Below are 25,272 nucleotides of genomic sequence, written 5' to 3'. Positions count from 1 at the left end.
ATCTTCAGAGCTGGCATCCTCTACGCATTCCTCCACGGTGGCTTGAGTTGTTTCAAGTCCAACTTTCTTGCAAGCTCCACGCGACAATTCTACCAGAGATCCGTGCTACTCCGTGCTTCGATCCATGGTCTTTGCTGCACATGCTTTGTTCCAAGTCTTTGCTATATGCTCTTCCACGTTGTCTATACTAAACGCAGGTGGCTAGATCTCATAACGCCTTGTTTCATTCAGATTTAGGCCAGTCAACACCAATTCCTGTAAATTCTAACATTTACTCTTGGTGTAAGGCAACAATGGAATCTCTGCTCTTTTTACTTTGACTGTGGCGCCCTCTCGTCAACTAGCAGTTCTATTTTCTCCACACTGGTGAATGCTTGTCCACGCAGACCATCAATATAATAATGTACGCAGGTCTGCACACTTGTTCCAAATCCATCCACTACAGGAAGCTCTTCGACTTAGTCAGATTCATTCCTGCATCTCAGAACTGGCAAATCTCATACGCTGGCAGCGTATCACATGTCTGTTTACAGTTTTCACGCAGGTGAGTTTTCAACGCTCTTCCAATGCATTGCTAAATCTATAAGCAAGGATTGTCCAACTCAAAGATTAATTCTTGAATTTGGCGTCAACTAATTGTTTCCACCGTATGCTTTGAACCCACTAGCTTGAAAAAAAATAAATTGATCCAGTGTTCCACGCACATCACATGCTGTTGTCTACTCCTCTATATGTTGATTGCTCATCTTTGGCTATGCTGGCTCCGCATACTTTCACCTTAAAGAAACACAGCAACAACTCTGCACTGTTTCAACTTCTCGCTGCACAATGCTTTCCTCAATGCATCTTCTTAATGCTGGTTTGTGCAGGTCGCTTCCTCAGGCTTCACGATGCTGGTCACTCCACAACTGTGATGTATATAAACACCAATGGAGGTGCCCATAGACGATGCATCACACATCATGCTTCAGCCCAAATCATAGTTAAGAACCACTCCAGCTCGAAGATCCGTGTTTCATTTGTTTCTTCCCTGCTGTGGCTTCTAACATTGTTTTGCAGGTGGGAAGTTGGTGATACCAATCTGATGCCGATCGCATTCATCTCACACGAACACCCAAACCACCATAAGATGGAATTGTTGTCTTACTTCCAGCAATATAAAATAACTTATAAATGCCGATCGCATTCATCTCACACGAACACCCAAACCACCATAAGATGGAATTGTTGTCTTACTTCCAGCAATATAAAATAACTTATAACCACTGTATAAAATCTACGCTTTTGTTGCACCATGATCCACGAAGGTTTCCACACGAGTCAACAAGAACTCGATTACTTCACACATAAATCAATTACTGAATATGAATTGATTCAAAACACATCCATAATTCAATCACTCCATCCAGCAATCAAACACATAATGTCAATGAATTGTTGTTCACGCTGGAATGCCTCATTATTATAACCAACAATGCCATGTACAAAACACAACAAAATTGCGAGTACTCCCTTTAACAATGTAATTTCAGACCTCACAGATTTGAGAAAGATTGTCTTCAAAATGAGATTTGGCTTCTCCACCATAAATCTAAAAAAAGAAAGGAAGGGTGCATGATGGGAAATAGAGACTGATAATTACCCAAGGAAAATCCAGATGCACGTTGCTCAAAAATTGGATACACGCACAGGTTAAAACCAATCATAAAAAAAACGTACCAATTTACATTGTCATCCTCTTCACTAAATCACCACCAGGAAATGTTCTCCGCTTAGATCGAAACATTTTTTTTTTTAATTTCTTTTTTAAATGATGAGTACTGCAGCATTTATTGAACTCCCTTGAGTTCTTTTGGATTCTTCATCACAGTGATCTAACGCGATGCTTTCGATAGTGCAGCTTTGCAAGCTATCTACACTCGGCTTCCATCACGACTTATATAATTCCCACAATGGCTGATCTCTTTCATGACAACAGAGATGTCAACGCAGCTACATCTACAACGCAGCTCCTCCACTTTTGAACTACAGTGGACAATTTCTTCACACGACCTTTCTGCTATCAACATAATTGGCTCTTCTAATTAGGGATATGTGTGACCCTTCTATTCCAAAGAGGTTCTCCTCTTTACAACACAAGTGTCACACTCAACGATGGCGCAAGAAACCTCTATCTTACATTGCCATAGGCAATCGACTATCACGTGATCTATCAAGACATGCCCAATAACTCACAATCATCTTCACTTTGAAACATGGGATCCCACTTTCTCTGATACCAATTGAAAACAATTAATAAAAATAAATAATATCAGAGAGACAAAAACTTTGGCGGAAAAGGCTTTTAAGCCTGATTGTATTGTATTCACAAAGAATGATGATACGTTATAAATACATGAAGCTATATCTCAAGATAGTTAGTCTATCTTGGACATGCAATCTCTTGGTTGAGTGAATATCTCAACCACACACTAATCTAGGAGGCTAACTAGTTGGAGAGAATCTCTCAACCAACAAACTCCCAAGTATTAGGAACAAACTCATTCTAGAATTAATGAACACATCAAAGACAAGTAGGAATTATATTTTCCAAGTTTCATAGTTTTATTATTTTGGACTTATTGATTGTGAGTATGAGGCTAACAGATTTTACCCCTAATCTTTATGGTTAGCGACATTCCAAAGGTCATTCGCTGTTGAAAATGCGGTGGAAGTTGATCCTTTGACCTTCTGTCATCCTTGCTTGACCTAGGTATCTCATTGAAGATCATTCCTCTTTTAATTTTGCAAACCCTAGGCCTCACTTGGATTCTCCTAGGTTTCTCTTCTGGTCCCAAACCTTTATGTGCCTATCATCTTACATAACCCTAAGAGAGGTCTTTCCCATTCCTTAGGATGCCTTTGATTTAGGAGTATCCCTTGTATTTAGTATCCTTTCCTCCTAGTTCTAGGCCTCCTCCTCATAAGCCTTTCTTGGAGAGCCATTATCTTGCCCTTGAAGTAACCAAGCCATTTTCTGAGTCTCTCCTTTGAATGGGCTTTAGAAATCACACCATACCTAGTCATTGATCTTATCATCCTTGTGATTTCCCTTATACTGAGACTCCTCCCATTGGTGAATTTCGTAAAGAGCAGGGACACTGACTCAGGTGATAGTGGGTCTTTGTTCCATTGTTGTCATTTGGTCTAGTAGTTGTTCCTTAGGTACCCCTCTTAGGATCCCTGCTAGATTGCGTGGCAACAAATCTCTTATCCCAAACTATGTGAGGTCTAATTGGGACTTCATACTGGAGATAACTCTTGTGACTATTGCTGGGTCATTTATCCCTGTCAACACTCCCCATTCTTTATCGAGAAATTATTTTCCAGGATTGGCACATATATGTACAGTTCCATGTTTACTGGCTGTGTGCATCCTTGATTAGGTTTTATTGTGTCGGAAAATGTAACTAGATTTGGTCTTCATATTGTCTCATGTAATCATAATTTTATGTATTTGATGTAAAGAGAAAGATACATTTTTATTATTGTTATTTTGAAGCATGGGTTTCATGCTCAAGATCATTTTATTTATAGGTCAAGCACCCATTCAGTGCTTCTAGGGTTTTGTCATAAAGTCTTGGAGTCAAAGAAGTCATTGTCATATGTAAAGACCCTATTGGGCATGTTGTATCATGTAAAATAAATTTATTTAGAGTTAAAAGAGTCAAATGCCCCCCTCCAAGACCAAGTCGGCCTACAAAGAGACAAGTTGGCTTAGTAGTGACAAGTCAACGTCATTAGGGCTATTTGAGCCTCATAGAAGACTATATATAAGTGTGCCATCGACCTCATTTGCAAAATATATTCGATCAAGCAAGAAGGAAGTTTGATCATCAAGAAAAGAAGCATAATAGCGAACAAAAAGAGGAGAATAAAAGGAGAAGTGAAATCGAAGTTGTGGGACCTGTTTTAGGGCTACATTCTCCCATGTGCGAAGGGTCTAGGGCATCACTTGCTACAGAAATTACAATCATAAAAGGAGCTGAAATTAAGTGTCAAGAAGGATCAATTTGAAGGCCGAGTTGCTAAGGAGAAAAGAGATCCCCAAGCGAAGGAGAAAGGAGACACACTTCACCATATTCCAACCACATGTTCAATCTAGGGTTTCTGCAGTTAGGCTGAAATTGCAGTCAAGGAATTGCTGGTTGGAATTTGTGAAATTGAAGTAGTTTTGAAGCAGGTTGACTTGGGTTCACTTTGTGAGAAGCAAGTTCATCAAGAAGAGTTGTTACTTGGTCTTGGAGGAGTCTTTGTCAAGGGTCTTAGGTCTTGGAGTTCGTCATTTGGAGATTTTATAAGAAATGAAAAATTCTTGTGGGTTTTCCTCTCAAGAGGAGAGTTAATGGCCTTGGCTAGCACCCTACATTCTGTGTCCTCTTATCTCATTGATCTTCATAGTTTGGTAGCTATTTGATGATAAGAACACAATAATAATCAAGTGGAAAAAGATGTTAATTACAAGTACGTCAAGTTAAGTAAAGAACATCACAAGCACTTATCAAAGTAAGAGAAATCACCCTAATCTAGCTGCCCTTGATTTCTCAACATGGTATTAGAGCTAAGGTGACAACAAGGAAAAACAACTTGAAGATCATCCAATTGAAGAAGGATACATAAGGGCCGAGCACAAGGATATCATCAAGGAGAACTAAGAAGCATCAAGAAGGACTATCCATCTCATCACAAGGATCATATCATCTAGAAGGAACAACACTTTGAAAAAGAAGAAGACCTCAAGGACCCCACCACCACTCAAAAGACTCTACACACTTGAAGTATTCACATTCTACACTACATCCAAAGGAAGCAAGAAGAACACTCCATCATCAAAGGAATCAAGGCAATCTCCTTCTCTTGGAAGAAAAGATCACATCTCAAACATCCTTGAAGAAGATCATCAAACAATCATCATCAAGGAGGCATCTTCAATTGTCAAAGGAGTAGTGGAAGTCAACATCATAAGGCATCATCATCAAAGAAACATCTTCACTTGACAAGTAAGTATTCTATATTTTATGTCTCAATCTACAATGACTTCTTTCTGCAAGGAGAAAAACAACATCGAATTACCTTGCATGGAAGAAGAGAATAGATTTGATCCTCTTAGAAAATGAAGTTAGTGAATATGTCAGTGGCTCAATTGCCAAACATTCTCAGGAGCAATCTCAAGCATTATCAAAGTACGTGAAAGGAGAAGTAAGAGCTCAAAGAATCCTTATTGAGTCAATCAAGGATTCCCTCATTCCCTATGTAGCAAAGTTGAAGACAACGAAAGAAATCTATGAAAAATTGGTGGAATTATTCTTTGTAAGTACTGCAGGAGAAATTATATCGTTAAGAACCGAACTATACAAGATGAAGGTATCAAAGGAAGAAGGGGTAGCCTCATACCTTATGAGGGTATCTCAAATAAGAGACCAACTACAAGAACTAGGAGAAGTAATGTCTAATTGAGAGATGACCACCATTGTGCTCAATGCACTACCTAATGAATGGGGCAACTTTGTATCAAGTATTTATGAAAAGAAGGAAACTACCCATTCAATGATCTATGGTCATTATGCAAAATTGAAGACAAAAAACGATGTTGGATCAAGTGAACAAACTCAAGCATATGCAGCTATGGCAAGGAAGAAAGGAAAGTCTCGAAAAAGATTTCAAAAGAAAATCGACATGTCTAAGATTCAATGCTATGAATGTAATGAATATGGGCATTTCAAAAGGAATTGTCCTAAACTCAAGAAGGACAACAAGAAGAGAAAGGAAAGAAATGAAGCCCATGTCACCGAAGAAGTAGAAGAACCTGAAAATAAGAAATCAAAGAAGGAAGAGGTGAAAAACCTCTACTATGACTAAGATAACATCATACACTTAGTTCTTTTCAATTTGTAGAAGATAGCAATCATGATAAAAAACATCACAAGTATGAAAGGATGCATTATAGCAAAGATTGAGATGACATCATCATAGAGGCATGGAAGGATAGTCGAAATAGAAGTTTATATGGTTGACGCAGTCATGGTACATGATAGAAAAAAAGTATCTCATGGCATCTTCATTGGAAGCATAGAAAGACAACCAAAGTAAGTAGTTTATATGGTTTGAGAAAGTCATCTAGCAAGATAAGAAGATAAAAGTTTGTCACACCTCATCATCCTTAAAAAATAAGCATTTACAGAATAAGGATCATCAAGATCCTCCATTGGAATCTTTGTTAAAAGATTCACCTCTACTTAGAAGAAGCAAGTGTCTCGCAGATAGTCTACATTCCACCTTGTGTGGGATCCATTGGTTAGAAGGATGAAGGTATCATGACAGAGGAGTGCAGCATGTCAAGTTGGTTGAAGCATTTTTCATCTTCAAGCAAGGAAAGGAAGTTGCTAAAGGAAGTCTAGATGACCGCATGAAGGAAGAGGCATGTAATAGATCAATAAAGTCATGTCATCACGTAGTTGCAGATCAAATGATTAGAATGTTCTATCTCATGAGCATGATGAAATAAGAAGAATCTCTTCCATAAAAATGATGCATGAAGGCATGTAGACAATGTGCCTTGAACTCTTCTACATATTGACATGATATAACCTCATAAAGAATATGAGGTGGTTGGCAACTATGGTTCCTATGATGAAGGAACTATGTATAGAAGATCCTGAGGAAGCAATATGTGAAGAAGGTGAAAGAAGAGTTCGTGAAATATGTATCTATAGTCATGTAAGAGAAGATAAGTGATCAACATCTGGCAACAAGAAAGGTTGGATATGACATCTCCATGGAGAAGGTATGAAGATCCTGATATGTATGTTAAAAAAGAACCTTGGTAATGTATGTCTTGGAGACGGATTCAGACAGTATGCGAAAGGATGTTGATATTACAAGAAGAGAGATGTCATGACAAAGGGCCATCATAAAGAGGTAATGTTAATTTGACATTCATTTTTGATTTTTGAAAGAAAGCATCTGGTTGGGTTGTAACAAGGCTACCGAAAGAGGGTTGTAGAAGTTCATCTACAACTAAGATTGGATGGAAGATCCTGGAAGGAACATGATTTGGAAAAGGTAGCAGTATGAAGGATAGCCAGATGATAACGAAGAAGGTCACTTCCCGATGAAGAGAAGGATGACATCACTGTTATGTATCATTGAAGGGAAGTGATGGAGAAGATGGCCGATGCACTACTAAGAAGTTTTGAAAGAAGTTGGCTCCATGAAGTTGAAGTTCATCCATGACGCGATGATGTAGAGAGGAGGAGCTCTACAGGCAGCTGATAGTACCGTGATCTCCACCGACGAGCAGATAGTTGCTGTTGGTAACAAGTCTCTAGTTAAGAGGGAGCTTGGGTATATTCCTTTTATAGGAATGAGTAGATCCTCCCTAGTTGAGAGGAAGAGATAGACACATCATTCTTGTCATTATGTCATGAAGAAAGAATGGAGGATTGGATAAGCATCTGAATTTCGATCCTCTTTGAGGATGAGGTAGGGAATCCAATAGGCAAGAGTAGTCGAAGAGGAAATTCCATGAGGATGTGTAAATCCAAGATGGGAATGGTCCTAAAAGGACATACATTAAACATCCAAATGGATATGTGCCTTGAAAGACAATGATGAAGGTGTCTATAATGTTGAAGTTTTTAAGTCTAACAGTTAGAAACCCTCCATGTACTTTCTGATTTATTCCTTCCTACTTGTTCTGATTAATTAACAAGTTATTTACCATGTAAATATTGAAAATAAACACAAGTATATGCTCAACACATTACAAATTATCAACTGAAGGAAACAGAAACAAGCACACAAATGACACCGTTGTTTTTGGACTAATGTCCCTGGAAAAACCCAATGCGGGAAAACCGATGCAGCTATCTGAGGTTTTGATTTATTAAGCAGTTTCAGAATACAATCTGGGTGCCAAATCCGGCTCGCCCAACAGAGAAAAATCTCAGTAGTAGTACCTCTCCTTCGAAGATAGATGCTCCAGCTGAAACCCCGGATAAACACTTCGACAACTCCTCAACTCCAATCTGCCCCACGAAAAACCCCAGCGTCAGCCTCTAGGGACTGCGTCAGCCTCTTCTGCCCTCTGTGTCAGCTTTCCCGGCAGTTCCCGGCAATTTCGGCTGTTCTTGACAGTTCTGACAGTTCTCGGCAGTTTCGGATGTTCCCGGCAGTTCCGGCTTCTGCCCTCCGCGTCAACTCTCCCGGCTGTTCCGGTAGTTCCCGGTAGTTCCGGCTGTTCCCGACAGTTTCGGCTTCTGCCCTCTGCGTTAGCTTTCCCGGTAGTTTTGGCTGTTCCTGACAGTTCTGGCTTCTGCCCTCTGCATCAGCTTTCCCGGTAATTCCGACAGTTCCCGACAGTTCCGGCTTCTGCGCTGATCCTCTCGGCGCTATCTCTGCATCTCTGCTTCTGTATTCATTTCCCTCAGCTGCAATTTTGATCACTCTCTCAACTTTCTCAGCAAACCCAGCCCCAAAACGTCGAAATCTTGATCTCTTGGTGTGTGTTTCCAAGTGACCCTCAAGCCTCCTCTTATACTTTTCTCGTTGACAGATCAACGACCGAGATTAAGTCCCTAATCAATGGCTAAGATTAGATTTGGCTTGATCCATGACTTTTGGACCATTCTAACACAGTTTTATATTAATTCACATTAATATTTTAATTTCCCTAAGTTTAGACTTTGGGACTCCATTAAAAATATTAATTATTTTAATATCTCCCAAACTGTGTAGAATCTGACCAAACCCTTTCTGGGTATTGGAGATCTCATGTGCCTTAGCCTTTCCACCAAATTTCGTGGCTAGAGCACATCTGCTGCTACCCCAAATCAACAGATAAATCATTGGTCTCCCCAACATTGTGCTCTAATCTAGTGGAGAGATAGAACTGTTAGCCAAGGCCTTGCTATACGCTGGTTGATATGATGAGATGCATTGATACAAGCTGATAAGATAGCTTGTGAGATGGCTTACCAATCACACTCTTCTTATGAGAGTTCTTCAGTATGAGAATGCCCATGTATCTTATTATGAGTACCTCCCTAGTTAAGAGGGAGTGTTGGAAAATGTAACTAGGTTTGGTCTTTATAATGTCTCATGTAATCATGATTTTATGTATTTGATGTAAAGAGAAAAATAGTTCATTATTGTTATTTTGAAGCATGGGTTTCATGCTCAAGATCATTTTATTTATAGGTCAAGCACCCATTGAGTGCTTCTAGGGCTTTGTCATAAAGTCTAGGAGTCAAAGAAGTCATTGTCATATGTAAAGACCCTATTGGGCATGTTGTATCATGTAAAAGAAATTTATTTAGAGTCAAAAGAGTCAAATGTCCTCCTCCAAGACCAAGTTGGCCTACAAAGAGACAAGTTTGCCTAGCAGTGACAAGTCGGCCTCAATAGGGCTGTTCGAGCCTCAGAGAAGACTATATATAAGTGTGCCATCGACCTCATTTGCAGAAGATATTCGATCCAGCAAGAAGGAAGTTCGATCATCAAGAAAAGAAGCGTAATAGCCAGCGAAAAGAGGAGAACAAAAGGAGAAGTGAAATTGAAGTTGTGAGACCTGTTTTAGGGCTACGTTCTCCCATGTGTGAACGGTCTAGGGCATCATTTGCTGCAGAAATTACAGTCAAAAGGAGCCGAAATAAAGTGTCAAGAAGGTTCAATTTGAAGGCCGAGTTGCTAAGGAGAAAAGAGATCCCCAAGCAAAGGAGAAAGGAGACACACTTCACCATATTCCAACCACACGTTCAATCTAGGGTTTCTGCAGTTAGGCTGAAATTGCAGTCAAGGAATTGCAGGTCGGAATTTGTGAAATTGAAGCAGTTCTGAAGCAGGCTGACTGGGTTGACTTTGTGAGAAGCAAGTTCATCAAGAAGAGGTTTGACTTGGTCCTGGAGGAGTCTTTGTCAAGGGTCTTAGGTCTTGGAATTCATTTGGAGATTCTATAAGAAGAGACGAATTCTTGTGGGTTTTCCTCTCAAGAGGAGAGGCTTTGGCCTTGGCTAGCAGCCTACATTTTTTGTCCTCTTGTCTCATTGATCTTCATAGTTTAGTAGCTTTTTGATGATAAGAACACAATAATAATCAAGTGAAACAAGAATTTAATTACAAGTACATCAAGTTAAGTAAAAGAACATCACAAGCAGTTACCAAAGATAAGAGAAATCACCCTAATCTAGCTGCCCTTGATTTCTCAACAGATTGCTCATGTAATCTTTAATGGTTAAGAATATTTTCAACTGATATTCTTTGGTGGTGACTTGCCAAATCTGTTCCATTAATTGACTACATAAGGTTGAAAAATAACAAGAGTGCATAAGTGAAGCCAAAGGATCGACAAATGTATGTACAGTTCCACGTTTACATGCTGTGTGCATACTTGATTAGGTCTGATATCTCATGTAATCTATAATGGTTAAGAATATTTCCAAACTGATATTCTTTGGTTGTGATTTGCTAATTCTGTTCCATAAATTTGAAAAATAACAAGTGCATAAATGAAGCCAATGGAAAGTGAAGAATAAATGAACAATTAGATATCTTATCTTAAATTCATTCACATTTCTTCCTGGGTTTCAGTATTATTTTTCTTAGACAGTGAAGATGATTTTGAGGTTAGATGGTCTGAATGTTGCTTGCTTCTATTATGTTATATAAATTTATTGTATACCTTGAGGGTTAGTTTACTTTTTGGGTCCTTAAGCAGCTAATAATCATTCATGTGTTGTTTGCGTTTTGCTACCAGATGAAAACTGGAGGGCTGGTGGTTTGGAGGGCTGGAAGTGTTATTGTTATATATAGAGGAATCAATTATGAACCTCCTTATGTAAAAGCTGCTAGAAGTCTAGGGATTGATTTAAAGCCTGTGGCTGACATGCCATATGCAGCTGATAGAGGTTCCTTGAGCACACCAGTTGATAAAGTGGGCAGAACCCTGAGTGGTGACACATTAAATAAAGATAGTTTGGCTGATATGATGGATGGCAAACAGTTAACAAGTTTTGTTAACTCTGACGTTGCTCTTCATGAAACAGATTGTACATCCCACCCAATTAAAATTGAATATGAAAGAGAAATTAATAACCTATTAGAAGGGCTGGGCCCTCGTTTTACTGATTGGTGGGGATATGACCCTTTACCTGTAGATGCTGACTTGCTACCACCAGTTGTGCTTGGATACAAGAAGCCTTTCAGGCTTCTGCCTTATGGGATGAAACTTAAATTGACTGATAGTGAAATGACGAATTTGAGGAGGCTTGCACGGCCATTACCTCCTCACTTTGCCTTAGGTAATGTGGTTGGTTGCTTGTATTTTCTTGAACTATTTCCAAATCCTTATTTGATATCTTTCTTCAGTTGTTTCTCTTGTATATATTTATTTATTCAGTTCTTCTAATATATTTTTGGTTCAATAAAGGGATAAATAAGCACCTGCAGGGATTGGCTGCTGCAATCGTGAAACTTTGGGATAGGAGTGAAGTTGCCAAGATTGCATTGAAGCGAGGAGTTCAGAACACTGACAGTGAGAAAATGGCAGAAGAGCTCAAGGTTAGTTCTTTAGCTTTATCATTGTAACCAATGGTATGCATTCCAAGCACCAAGTACAGTTTAGGGTAGGCAATAGTGAATTATCATGTTTTTTGTAAACACCAAGTACAGTTTAGGGTAGGCAATAGTGAATTATCATGTTTTTTGTTTATTGTTTTTGTTGATTTTCTAGTAGCAAAGAAGACTAGAGCAATTTTCAAACTGATAACTACTTCCAGTAATGCACTTTGACTTCTTTAGAGCATTCCAATCATTAAGCAGTTATACTTGAAAATTTCAACCATTAACTTCCATAGAGCAGTAGAGATCACAATAACAATGAAACAAGAAGACACCAAAATTTCTTGGGACAAAACCTGGTAATCTTTCCTTATGAGAGAGAGTTCAATTCATCAATAGTACATCAGAGTATTCCAGTCAAAATGGCAACCTTGACCTTGTAATGTTCCCAGATAATTAATAGGGTAAGGAGATGAATTAACCTATCAATCCCCGTAGGCTATAGTCCTCCACAAAGGGGAAAAACCCCAAAATTCCCACTGTTGGACGAGTTTTGGGGCAGCTGGGCAAAGAAACCCAAAGTTGGGGTTTGGAATAAAATTTACTCAATTTTTTATAGAGATGAAACCCTCAAGGAAGCCTATAAATAAAGGAGGATTAGATTCATTTTTTTTCATCATTGTGGATCAACTCATTTGTTTTTTTGAGCATTAGCTTTGAGGGTTTTAAGACATCTTCTCTCTTGTCAATTTCGGTGGTGAAAGATCCCACCCTAGTTGACACCTCTTCCATCTCCTTTCTTTGTTTTGGGCACAGGAGTAACTTGAGGAAAGATCTGAAGTTTGGTTTGGTGACTTTGTTCGTTGGGTTAATTTTTCTTGTTTGGAATTAGGGTCTGGCTGGACAGCAGGGGCATTTTTGACTCCAAGCTTCTCTGGCTAAGGAAGCAAAGGAATATAGCTGCAAATTAGGGTCTGACTGGGCTGCAAGGATATTTCTGCTCCTAACTTTGACTTCGGGCCTCTCTGACCAGGGCAACGAAGGAGTATAGCAGCTGGGGTGGGATATATCTTCCAGAATTGGGCTAAGAAAGAAAACAAAGTCAACTCGGCTATACTTAAATAGTTGTTCTGTCCTGCAACAATAGTGCGAAGGAGGGATTGTTGAGTGGGGAGCCAAGAGAAGCATTCTAGGTTCCTGTGACAAAAGATTGAAGAAAATATTGAATTTATGAAGCAACCCTAACCCGTGAAAGCTACAGGGAGGTCAACGGAATAATTTTGGAGGTCAGTATACGCAATTCGGGGTTCCATAATTGAAGGCCTCAGTTCTGTGCAAACTCTTGACAAGGGAAAGAATTGATGATTGGGTTCAAGCTGCAACAACGAGGGTCAATTGTGACATAAGTAAGTGAGGTGCACACAGTGTGTCCTCTGGTAAGGGTTTGACCCTTAAATAGGTTGAGTAGTAGTGTTGTAGACATAGAATTCCAAGGCCAACTAGCGAATAGTCAGCCACTAATGCAGGATAGTTCCATGCGAAAGGATAGTTAGGAAGTTGCTAAGAGGTCTATTGGATTGGTATCAGTTGTTGAATTGGATGTTTTCATATTGAAGCACTGTTGGATTCATTAATCTGGGATTGGCCAAGATATTGTTTAATGGAATAATACTGTGGAAAATTATTGTCGTGACATTATTTATAACTATGTTGCACGGGTTCCCGAACCCGGGGGTGGGGTTCTCGAACTCGTCCCTAAGTACCAGATTTGGGTACGGGTTCTTCTCATAAGAACCCATAAGAACTGGGTTCTTCTATGAAGAACCAGGTTCTCCAAAAAAAAAATTGGGTTCTTTTCCTTTAACGGGTTCTTTGGGTTCTTCGAGTTCTTCAGAAAAAATTTATATTAAAAATTTAATTTTCAAGTAAATTTTTTTTATTGAAATTTAAAAAATAAAAAATAAAAATTAATAATATGATATTTATTATTAACAAATGTCAAAAACTTAAAAGTTAAAACCTAAACTTTTTACTAACCCACAGCCATCGAATTTCATTTTTGTTTTTGGTTGAGTTGTTCCGATTTACCCATTTCACGTGGCCGAGGTGTCTTTGGTTCACATGCATCTATTTACCCATTTCACGTGGCCAAGGTGTCTTTGGTTCACATGCATCTTTGGCAGATACACGCAAGAAGAAGGATCCAATTGATTGGTGGTGGCTTCATGGTGTTGATGCTCCTGAGTTGCAGCAATTTGCCATACGGTTACTTGGATAGGTAGCTTGTTTGGAGTTCCTCATCTTATTCAAAATTTGAAAAATTCTCAATTAAATATAGGAAATTAATTTTAATTTTTAATTTTTAAATTTTCATTTTAGTTTTAGTTTTTATTTTTAATTTTTTAATTAATTTAATGGGCTTCCCCTTATATTTTAGGTAGCTAGTTCTTCATCTTGTGAGAGGAATTGGAGTACTTATGCCTTTATTCATTCAGTAAAGAGAAATAGGGTGGGTTCAAAGAAGGCAAAGAACTTAGTGTACATTCATAGCACACTTCGTTTCATATCTCGAAAAGACCCGGGGTACAAGGAGGGTCCTTTCAAGAGATGAGACCAACACATAGATGATGCTATGTGTGTGGAAGAGGAGATACAACCAGATGGCCTTATTGAGCTACCTCCAATTGCTATGGATGAGCAAGGGCCTCAAGATGAGAGTGATTCCTACTTGGAGAGCATGCTAGCTGAAGATCTAAGTGATGTTGGTGACATGGATGTTGATGACATGGCTTGAGGAAGCCATTGTTCATTAGGCTTTAGCTATTTTTATTTTAGTATTTTAAAATTTCCTTGTTCATGTTTGGAGATGCCTCAAGACAAATTTTGAATGTAGTATGAAAATGGACATATATCATGATTCATGATTCTTATTAATATGTAAACACTAAACAATTTTTTGGTGATAAATTTTGAAATTTCAATGTGAATGTTGAATGTTCAATGAAGTGCATGTTTAAATGATTAAAGTTGAAAAATATACAAATTCAAATTTCATATATATTATTAATTATAATTTATAAATTTATAATTTATAAAATATAATTATTAAAATTTAATATTATTATATTACCTGACAAACCCACGTACCCTGTTTCAAAAAATGCCGCCCCCGTCCCCGTCCTTGTCCCCGAACCCATGTTTCCTGGCAACGTAGATTTATACACTGTAAATACCTGGTTATGCTCAAATATTGGGAAATTGTTGAAGTGCTGACTCTTTGAAGTTTGAAGAGGAGTTTCAGAAATAAAAACTAGGGTAAAATTATACTGTCCCATTACAGTGGTATCAGAGCCACAGTGATTTTAGCTGTAGAAACCAGGTAGGGCATCCAGTTTTGTTGCTCAGGAATTTATACATGAGTATCTGGATCATTTCTGTCTTGCGGAGCTGAAGTCTATCTTAAATTGAGCTACTTGTGTATTGAGTTGGTTTGGCATCTTGACATGACATCTTTGGATTATTGAATAATGCTTGTCTTGCCAAAATTTTATTATTGATTACGTAGTGTTCATTATATCATTGGAAGACAATTTGACTGTTCAAAGAATATATTGAATTTGATCACTGTATTGAAAAAAAAACTTCCTGTAAACCCTAGACCAAATTGCCCTAGTCTACTACAAACCTCAATAATTTCCAAGTAAAAACTAGTCAAAAGAGAGAGAAATAGTCAATGCTGTTCACAGTGAAAGTCTACAGAAGAGGGCCAAATTTTGCCCTGAGGTCGCTGGTCAAAGGGGCCGAAATTGGCATGCAATTCCACAATCAAAGTATTGGTCAAACTTCAAAAGTTGACCTGCGGTCAACTGCCCAGAACAGGAGCAGATCTTCAGTCAATAAGCAGTCAACGAATCACTGAAAGTTCGGCCTCCAAGTTCAGTCAAAAGCTCAGTCAAACAGAAACAAAAAGACCCAAGTCAACGCTGGTCAAACAGAGATGAGAGAAGTCAAACTTTGTTGGAAACTTCAGTGTTCTTCCTCCTTCACACGTGTGAACAAAACTGCTTGATTGGTCGAGTGTGAGAGTGATGTGTGATGCCAAATGAGGTCAATCAAATGCCAATATATCTGCGAGTCAACAGGTGGGTTTTGACCATAGGGTCTGTTGACCCTGCCGCCTACACCTACCTACAAGTCAGTGAGAAAAGCCTTCAACCCCACAAGGTGTGGTTGGTGGCAGGGAACTCAGAGAAGGGGCTGTCACACTAAATCCCTTCTCTCTTCGTTTAAGCTATCTCCTAGGTTAGCTAAGGGGGGTGGTCCCTAATGAAAAGTTAAGTTAAAAAGAGATGTGAGTTTCTAGGAGAATTGTTAGAGTTAAATAGATTATTTCTTTAAGATTTATAAGCAAAAATTGATATGAGCAATAACCATCATAAGATAAGCATGAAATACATAAACAACCAGTGCCTTCCAAGTATTTGCTCTTTAAGAAATGAAATTGTATTTTGCTTAAAACAAAAGTAGAATGCTTAAAAAATTGAAAGCAAAGCAATCCTGAAATGGAAACAAAGATGACATGAAAGAGTCAAAATGATAATCTACAATTAGTGTACAAGAATTAGATCAAGACATGCAAGTAAAACTCCATACTTGTCTAGTTAAAACAATGCTCTAGGTAGCAAATAAAATCCTTGAAAGCACAAGATATTGATCAAGAAAAATATTTAATTTAAATTTATGTGATCTTAGTAGGCTAGAGGAAAGGAAACTCCCTCTTTCAAAATCGTTTGATGAGATCCTTGAGGCAAATCGATTGGGTCCTTCTATTCGTGATCTTGGGAGTTAGTTCGTCTATTGGAGAGCTACCCTACGCCCAAGTAAATCCTTCAACCAAATCTAAAGATCTCTACACACTTGGAAAAAGGTGTCAGCAATCATAAGGGATTAGATTATACAATGGAGGAGAAGGCTAGAGATTTCACCAAAAATCTTCTAGTGCTCCTCTTCCTAAAGTATTTCTCTAACTCAAAAAACCATACAAGATAGCTTGCGTATGTTAATCCAAACAAGTGGCAAAATTATAACTAGCATAATCCAACATACATGTAGAATGTAAAGCACAACAATTGAAATAACATCACTTCAAGAAATGGAAGGAGAACACCAACACAATAGTACCCCAAAGTCTCTTTTATTATATGAAAGATGAATACAAAATTTAGCAGAGTCTTCACAAACCAAACAGCTCGTTCTATATGGATCATATGAGAGCCAAAGGCTCATTTAAATAGAACTATGGGAGATGATCCCAAGGAAAGATGAAATGACAAGTGTAGCAATGGAGATAATCCCAATGATAAACTGAGTTTCCAAGTGGCCACATCACTGAGATCCCAATGGAAATTCGAATTTTCTTAGTGGCTGTGATATTTGACCAAGTGCCAATGAATCTTTGAGTGTAGTAATGATCAAACAAGTGGCTGATATGACTGCTGTGCATATCTCCTTAGCTGGGCAACATATATCCTTTCCTCATGTGCCAAATTTCCTAACTGTTGATTAGTGCGAGAGCTACTTGCCAAGTGCATATTTAACTGAAGTAAATGGGAGACAAACTCCCTCACAAATCTCCAACTAAAACCTGTGATTTGACACATCTGCAACCAAATACCAATGCTGCCAATCAAATCTGTGTATAGCTGCCAGCATAGAGGTTGATCTGCTGTGCGTGGATCATGAAGTAGCTGGGCAGTGTAACATGTGTAAAATGTGGAGACAAACTCCACAATATTCACAATCAAATCTGAACTTATTCCTTCATTCCATACGCTGATTTCTTTGACACTTGTGTTGATTTCCTTGCTGGCAGCGTTGACCATCTATTTCTGCTGCGTGGAGTTTGCTTTTAGCATGTGCATATTTGTTTTGATTTGCCTCCTACGTAGACAAGGAATGTGAGTGGGGTCCATTGCCCACTCATTTTATTAAGGCTTAACTTTATATGCCTTGCACTTTAATTACATACCTTTGATTTAATATTAAATCAAAACTTTAACTTTAACAATTCGATGTGCCAAATAAACTCAACGTGGAACCTTTGACTTGCATTTGGAACGTTGACTTGAGTTGCGGCTTGCTTGGTTGGCCCCACATGATTGCCACAACACCCTTGACTCTCCACATAATTTCCGTGTCAAAATTTGACTTATTTTGACTTTGGAAAACTTTATAAATTTTTCCAATTATTCATTTTTTTGAAATTTTTCCTTATTTTTGCCACTGTCATCAGGGAAATCGGCTTTTGAGGGACCATAAGTCATTTTTTGACCCCAAAAGTGGGTCCTAGGATAATGTTGGGCCTTTGAAGATGAATTTCGAGTAGTCACACGCCCCAGACATTTTCTAAGGCCACTTATTTATACCATTGCATAGAAAATAATTAAAAAATCCCGTTTTGCAGGAAATTTTAAATTATTAAAAAATTCTAGTTAGACCTAGCCAAATTCAACGAATTTTTTTATCTGATCTAGTATGGTAATATACATCGACTGTAGACAGTAAGATGTGTTAGGGGCTCAACCTTCAAACCGTCACCCCGGCTTTGGGGTAAAAAATGAGTGAAAAAACCCAGAAAATTATCCGCCTCTGAAAAAGAAGAGATAATTAACCGGATAAAAAAAATAGTCCAAGGTGTACTCGTTTGCTGATCGAGTCCCAACATCCTAGCCCTGTTACAAACTCAAAAGATCATCATTACTAGTATCACTTATTACAATTCCCCGCAGGGTGTGGAATCTGGGTACAATAAAGATGATGAGAAGATAGAAGTAGAGTTAAAAAACTCTGTTGACTGATAATATCTGATGGTACAAGTGTCTTCTGGATCATCCTTGGGCATGGAGTCTTCATATAATCATCAGGTGCCACTCCAGTGGTCAATAGGGTCAAACCCCTTAAAGTGGTGGGGCTAACTTGTGCAAATGAGGCAAACTTGGACAGCTGGAATATAAATGATTTCTCCTTTAATTTTGATTATGAAAACACTGACCGAAGCTACCAATTTCCAACAGTTTTTCCAAATACAAGGGACCTTAGTCATAGTTTGAATTGCTAGGATAGGAATTTTTAGAAAAGCTATGGAATCTCTTGCAATGGCTGCCAAAGTAGACATGTTGGCTCTTCTTGCTTATGTTGGGAAGGGGAGTTCACGTCCTTGTTGTGAACCACTAATGCAAGACTGTACAATGTTTTATTTTGTGTGCATTAATGAAATATAAGATGTTTTTTTTCATATATTTACATAATGATCTTTGTAGAAGCTTTAGATATAAATGTATAACTTACAAGTATAATAGAATCGTGGTAGAAGCTATAGATATATATCTAGAACTTACAAGCATGATTTTAAGAGTGTTGAAGACAAATGCTGGATTCTTGTTATAGTCCTATGCTTTTTTCAAATATTGCTGAATGAGAAACATAAATTATAATGTATCTAAAGCTGTAAATATATGCTTTAATGCATTAAAAAAAGGATAGAAACCATGAACACTATATTTCTTGTGAATGCTCAAGGATTGTATAGATTCTCAAACATTATTGAGTCCCAGGATGTTGAAAGAGACAAGGATGAGTGGAGGAAAGTGTCCAGGATATAAACAATGGATTTTGCTGGTGGTTAGGTAGAAAGAGCAGTAGAAATCAGTTACTGAAGTGCAATTTGTAAGCATTGATCAACCACAAGGGTAGAATTTTCACGTTTAGATAGGACTCTTTGTAGGTTATGGCATTTTCTAATGACCTGGTTTTTGGGATTAGATACATATAGTTTGGTAGGCAGTGGTAGAAATGAGTAACTTCTAGAGTTGAAACCAATTTTTTGTTTGTTTGCTAGGTTATGTGAGCCCTGAGATGACTAACATGCCTAACTTGTGGCTTGAGTAGCCGCGACCTAGGAGCATCTAAGCTGTCAAAATTTAATATTCCTTTTTATTTATTTTCTACAATTTTGATAAATATTCTCTTGAGCATTCTTAAGAAAATTTACATAGATAAATTTGCCACAAAAATAACACCTTGACACTCTGGAAAAAACGTAAACGCAAACAATATCTATTAGAAAATCATCCTTATTTCATTATAAGGGATCGAAGATTTCCACAGTTATTCATATTGTTAGAGATTTTCGGAGGAGAACTGTGTAATGGATTTTTAATCCGTCCAATGTTTCAGATGATTACTCCATCCATCATTGGGGACCAGAGAGCTTCGTGAATAAATGAGAGCTGAAAAGTCTTTCTATAGGAGAAAGGAACTAGTATCCGTTGGGATAAGGGTCAAAGTTAAATACAGTTATTCAGAAATAATAATTAAAATTTGACCAAATCTATTAAAAATTGAATAATTTAATATATGAAATAAGAAATTGGTGGAAAATTAATATATAAAATTATTAAATAATTAATTTAGAATTGAAACATTGAGAATGAGTGAAAAATAAGAATTAAATTATAAGACTTAATTGAAAACAATAATTAATAATATTAAAAAAGAATAATAAATAATAGTAGTCAAATAGAGGGGGGTTAGCTAAAAATTAGAATTAATAATTCAATAATTTAAAATAATTTTTAGTGATAAAATTTGACATAATTAAAATAGATTAAATAAAAATAAAAATTAATTAGATGTTTAAATTAGAAATTATTCGCTCAGAGAAAGAAATAATTAACTTTTTTAATAAACTAAAAATTGAAATAGTGATAAAATAAGATTGGGTTGAGAATTGAATATATATAAATAAATAAATAAATAAATAAATAAAATAAGAAATTGTCAAGTTGACCAAATGAGAAAAAATTGAAAATAATATATTGTCAAGTTGACCAAATTGAAAAATTGTCAAGTTGACCAGATATTCATTAACTAGAATATGATATTATATGCCAAATCCAGATCATAACCTGATAACAATACCAACAAATATCTGAATGGATGATAATAACTGCTCCACTAAATCATTGGAAATGAGGCCCAAATTGTAGATCTAGGTGATCCCCACTTTCAATCCACAAATTTGCTCTAGATCTGTCCATCAATTGATGCCGATGAAGCCCTATGAGATTTCTGAATGAAATTTCCTCAATAGCGAGTTGGGGTTTCATTCAACACACTAAGAAACCCAAGGGTTTTCGTCCTAGGGCTCTCTGAACCTGAAAACCAAGTTCTGAAAACTTTCCAACAGAAAATATTCTAAATCCAAGATGATCCCAAATGACTTTCCTTCCCCTCTTTTAAAGATTTGATGGATCTCTCTCCAACCTTCTAGGAGCATTTTTATTTTATTATTTTATTTTCATTTTAGAAGTTCCTCCCTTCTATTTTATTTGACTCTTTTTATTTTATTTTATTTTAGCCACTTTATTCTCAAAAAATAATTAATCTGCCTCTATGATTACTTCGACCACTGAAACTCACTTTCCATCATCCCGTCCTATAGATCTCTTCATCCCGCTTCCAACGAGCTATTACACTAAGGTGTTCTTCCAAATAAACTGCTCCAAATAACACCTTTAGCGTATTTCATTAAAATATGCTTGATAATAACCTCGTTTTATAAGAATCATCGAAATGCAATGAAACCAAGAACGAATTGTGCATAACTAACCTTGATGATAAAATATAGCAAGTAAACCCTGTTAGACCCATAAAACTCCTCGAAAACCCTCTGGGCTCACTGATGATGTAATCTCGCTCCTGTGACTTGACTGTCACCAACCATGGAAGTCCATTCTAACTGCATCATAAGGTGTTAATTTTAGGCAACAATGGTATGTTCTATGCTTTAGAGAAATTTTACTTTAGTTTCTTTATTAGCCTAGTATCAATATTCAGATTAGCAATCACATCAACATGATAGTAAAATGCAGATAGAACATAAACATAAACAGTAAAAGACAGGCCAAGACAAGAGGACACAAGATATGGCACCAGCCAGGGACAAGCCCCAATGTGGGGAAACCCTTGATCAAATCTTCTTTTAGTCTTTAATAGTTCAACAGAGAGAGATAGTACAATTTACAAATTTGATAATTTATAACAGCAGCGAAAGAGCCCTAACCAAAAAAGTCAACGCTGGTCAACAGGGCATATCTAACCCTCAGCAAATCGGTCAACTTCAGTCAACTTCGACCTCCAAACAGCGAGATAAAACAACCCTCAAAACAGTGAAATTCAGCGGAGTCAAAGTTTGGTCAAACAGCCCACCTGTGGTCAGCCCTAGCTGCAGTCATTGTTGGTCAACAGTCAACATTTAGCCTCGATTCCTGTGCCCAGAAATGCGGCTTGGCCAAATAGAGATACCCCTCACAAAAACGCCGTCAAAGGAGGTCAATGCATGCTGGTTAACACTTGGTCAAATTGTCTAGAAATTCGGTCTCTTGAAATTTCGGCCTCCTAAAATTGCGGACGTGTGGAGAGAGAGAGGCCCAGAAATCCGTACCTAATCAATGAGGAGAGAGAGAGACAAGTGTGAAGATGAGTGTGTCCAAATGAGGCTAAATCACCTTCTATTTATATGCAATGTTGAGGATGAATAAATGTGACTGTTGGGCTTCTGAGCCTACATAAGTTTGTTGGCCGACCTTGACAATTTGACCATAATCAAAATAAATTCATAACTTCATTTGTACATGTCAGAATCGGATGATCTTTAGATCAATCCTACACCTCTCGGAGAGAGGAATCCAAGAAAAATATCAGCTGTCATAAATAAGATGACCCATGTGGAGTTTGGCCCTAGTTGCCAATTTTAACACTCCCTCTCAACTAGGGAGAACTCCATCTGCTAATCCATCTGCCAATTTGTACTATCTCTGCCATCAATGCACTGCTCTGCACTACTGAACTATGAAGAAGAAGAAGTGATCGAGAATGTATCATACCATTCTCTACTGACCCGAAGTCGGTCCCAATCAAAGGAGAGTGTGTCATACCACTCTTATTGACCCGAAGTCAGTTCCAATCAAAAGAGAGTGTCTCATACCATTCTTGCTGACCCGAAGTTAGTTCCAATTGATCCCAGATCAATCATCCTAGCATAGGGAGTACAATAGTACATGATGCGTCCATTTGTAATACTACGGTCCTTATCCTCATTCCCTACTCATTGGCCAGATGAGAGGTACTTCCCATGAGTCCCAGACTGCATGGGTAGGATGTCTCAGCAAGAGAAGGATGAACCACTCATCCTGCCTACATGTCGCCAAGGGGTATCGCAGGGGAAGGCTGAACCACTCACCCTGTACACAACAAACCACTAGGGGAAGGCTGAACCACTCACCCTGTACACAACAAACCACTAGGGGAAGGCTGAACCACTCACCTTATGGTTGCTCATCGCTCCAAGAAGTACCCCAAGCCCCCCAGAGCTCCCAGAGCTCAATGTCCATCTCATACAGGACCCTCATAAGAGGGTCTCTCCACGACTCCAAGTCGTTCTCAGAAGGCCAAGAACTTGACCTTCCCCAGGGGCTTTGTCAGAATATCAACGACCTACTCATCAGTCCCAATGTGATGGAGCCTTATTGCTCCTCGTTGTACCATATCCCAGATAAAGTGGTACCTGATATCTATATGCTTGGAGCGATCATGAAACATGAGATTCTCTGATAATCAGATCCCACTTTAGTTGTCGCAGAGGATCACGGTGGTATCCAACACATGTCCAAACAACTCACTGAAGAGCTTCCTCAACTAGACAACTTCACAGGAGGCCATACTAGCAGCTATGTATTCGGCCTCGGCGGTGCTCAAGGCAATCGATTTTGCTTCCTGTTCATCTAGGATATCAAAGCAGAACCCACAAAAAAACAACATCCAGAAGTGCTCTTGTGATCCACCACACTGCCAGCCCAATCAACATCAAAATAACCATGCAGCCTCACATCTCCGACAATGTATCTCAGTCCATGAGTGATTGTGCCCCGAAGATATCTCAGAAGATTCTTGGCACCAATCCAATGTATATGATGAGGCCCAATCATATATTGGCTCAATGTTTTAACTGCAAAACATATGTCCAGACGGGAGTTCACCAAGAACATCAGTGCTCCTATGAGTTGACGATACTCAGAAGCATTTCCCAATTTAGGTCTAGCAACACTGCCACATAACTTCTTAAAGTTAAGTTCCATTAGAGTAGTCACACGCTTGCAGTCCACCATCCCAAATCTTTCCAATATCTTCACAACATATTTTCCTTGAGAGGAAAATTGTACCTGGCTTTTGCCAGACCTCCAACCCGAGGAAATAGTGCATCGGTCCTAGGTCCTTCATCTCAAATTCAGAAGACAACTCCCTCTTACATTTGTGAATGAGTGGGTCTGCGCTTTCATTAGCTCCATGCTTGATTTTGTAGAGCCACTTAGAGGTGACAACCGATTTGTCTTGGGGTCTAGGGACCACATCCCAGACATCATTCTTCATAATTGACTCGTATTCTTCATTCATAGCATCCTTCCATACTTGTTGCTTCAAGGCTATTTCGAATGATGAAGGCTCATTTTGAATGATAGTGCTCATGACGGTCAAGTATCCTTGATACCTGTTCGGATTCTTGCTTTCACGAAAAGTCCTCCTTGGTGCAATATGTCTCTCGGCATCTTCAAGAGTCTCCCTAAGCCATGAGGTCTCCTCTTGGAGGAGGAAGGCTCATGAGGAGGAGGATCTATAGGATCCATAGGTCCATCAAAGTCAGCAATTGTTTCATCCTCTTTTTCACCTTGATTTCCGGTGTCAACTTGTTTGTCCTTCCATAGGATAGGAAGGTCGTTGATCTTCTTGAGGGCCATATCTTCGTCGAAGGTGACATCATGACTTATCTCAACTTCCTTTTGACCAACCACATAAATTCTATATCACTTAGAATTTTCACTATAGCCCACAAAGATTCCTTTCTTCTCAGATGCACCCAATTTGTTTTTTTCTCTTTCGGCACATGAAAATATACGAGACTTCCAAAAATTCTAAAATGAGAGACATCAGGTTTCTTACCAGTGAACATTTCTTTGGGAGTCTTGGAGTCCAATGCTTGATGAGGGCATCGGTTTTGAACATACACGACGGTATTTGCAGCTTCAGCCCATAGGAACTTCAAAAGGCCTTGATCATGAAGCATGGCACAAACTGCTTCTACAATAGAGTGATTCTTCCTTTCTGTCATATCATTCTGCTCAGGAGTGTATGGCGTATTAGTCTTCCTCTTAATGCCAGCTTCTTTGCAATAATCTTGGAATTCATTGGATTCGTACTCGATCCCATTATCAGTGCTCAATATCTTGATTTTCTTCTCGGATTGGTTTTCAATCAAGGCTTTGAAGTGTCAGAACCAGGTGAACACTTCATCCTTCTTCTTCAAGAAGTAGATCTAGGTCTTGCGAGAATAATCATATGTAAAGGTGAGATAATATAAGTATCCTCCCAAAGAGTTTATGGGCATCATACCAGATATGTTGGAGTGGATCAATTGCAATATATCTGTGGTCTTGCTATTACTTGAGGGGAATGGTCCCCTTGTAAGTTTTCCTTCGGCACATCCCGGACATACACCTTCATGCTCTACTTTGAACTTGGGCATACTTGTCACCATTTGTCTCACATCAGGTAGGGCCTTAT

At 38.3% G+C, this 25,272-nt stretch overlaps 1 protein-coding gene across 3 annotated transcripts in view; it reads left to right on the top strand.

Annotated features, from left to right (window-relative positions):
* Positions 1-25,272, top strand: part of LOC149167674 (CRM-domain containing factor CFM2, chloroplastic-like) — a 163,694-nt gene that overhangs the window by 49,827 nt on the left and 88,595 nt on the right. For all 3 annotated transcript variants that reach the window (XM_089433082.1, XM_089433080.1, XM_089433083.1), the window contains exons 2-3: positions 10,793-11,336; positions 11,465-11,595. In XM_089433082.1, the coding sequence (XP_089289208.1) occupies positions 10,793-11,336; positions 11,465-11,595 (675 nt within the window). The remainder of the gene's footprint in view (positions 1-10,792; positions 11,337-11,464; positions 11,596-25,272) is intronic.

The sequence above is a fragment of the Pinus tabuliformis genome, chromosome 5_1, assembly GCF_031772625.1.
Source record: "Pinus tabuliformis cultivar Carrire ecotype Pingquan chromosome 5_1, CPIR1, whole genome shotgun sequence".
Classification (NCBI taxonomy): Eukaryota; Viridiplantae; Streptophyta; class Pinopsida; order Pinales; family Pinaceae; genus Pinus; species Pinus tabuliformis.
Note: the sequence above shows the minus strand (reverse complement) of the source record. Positions and strands in the feature narration are given on the sequence as shown.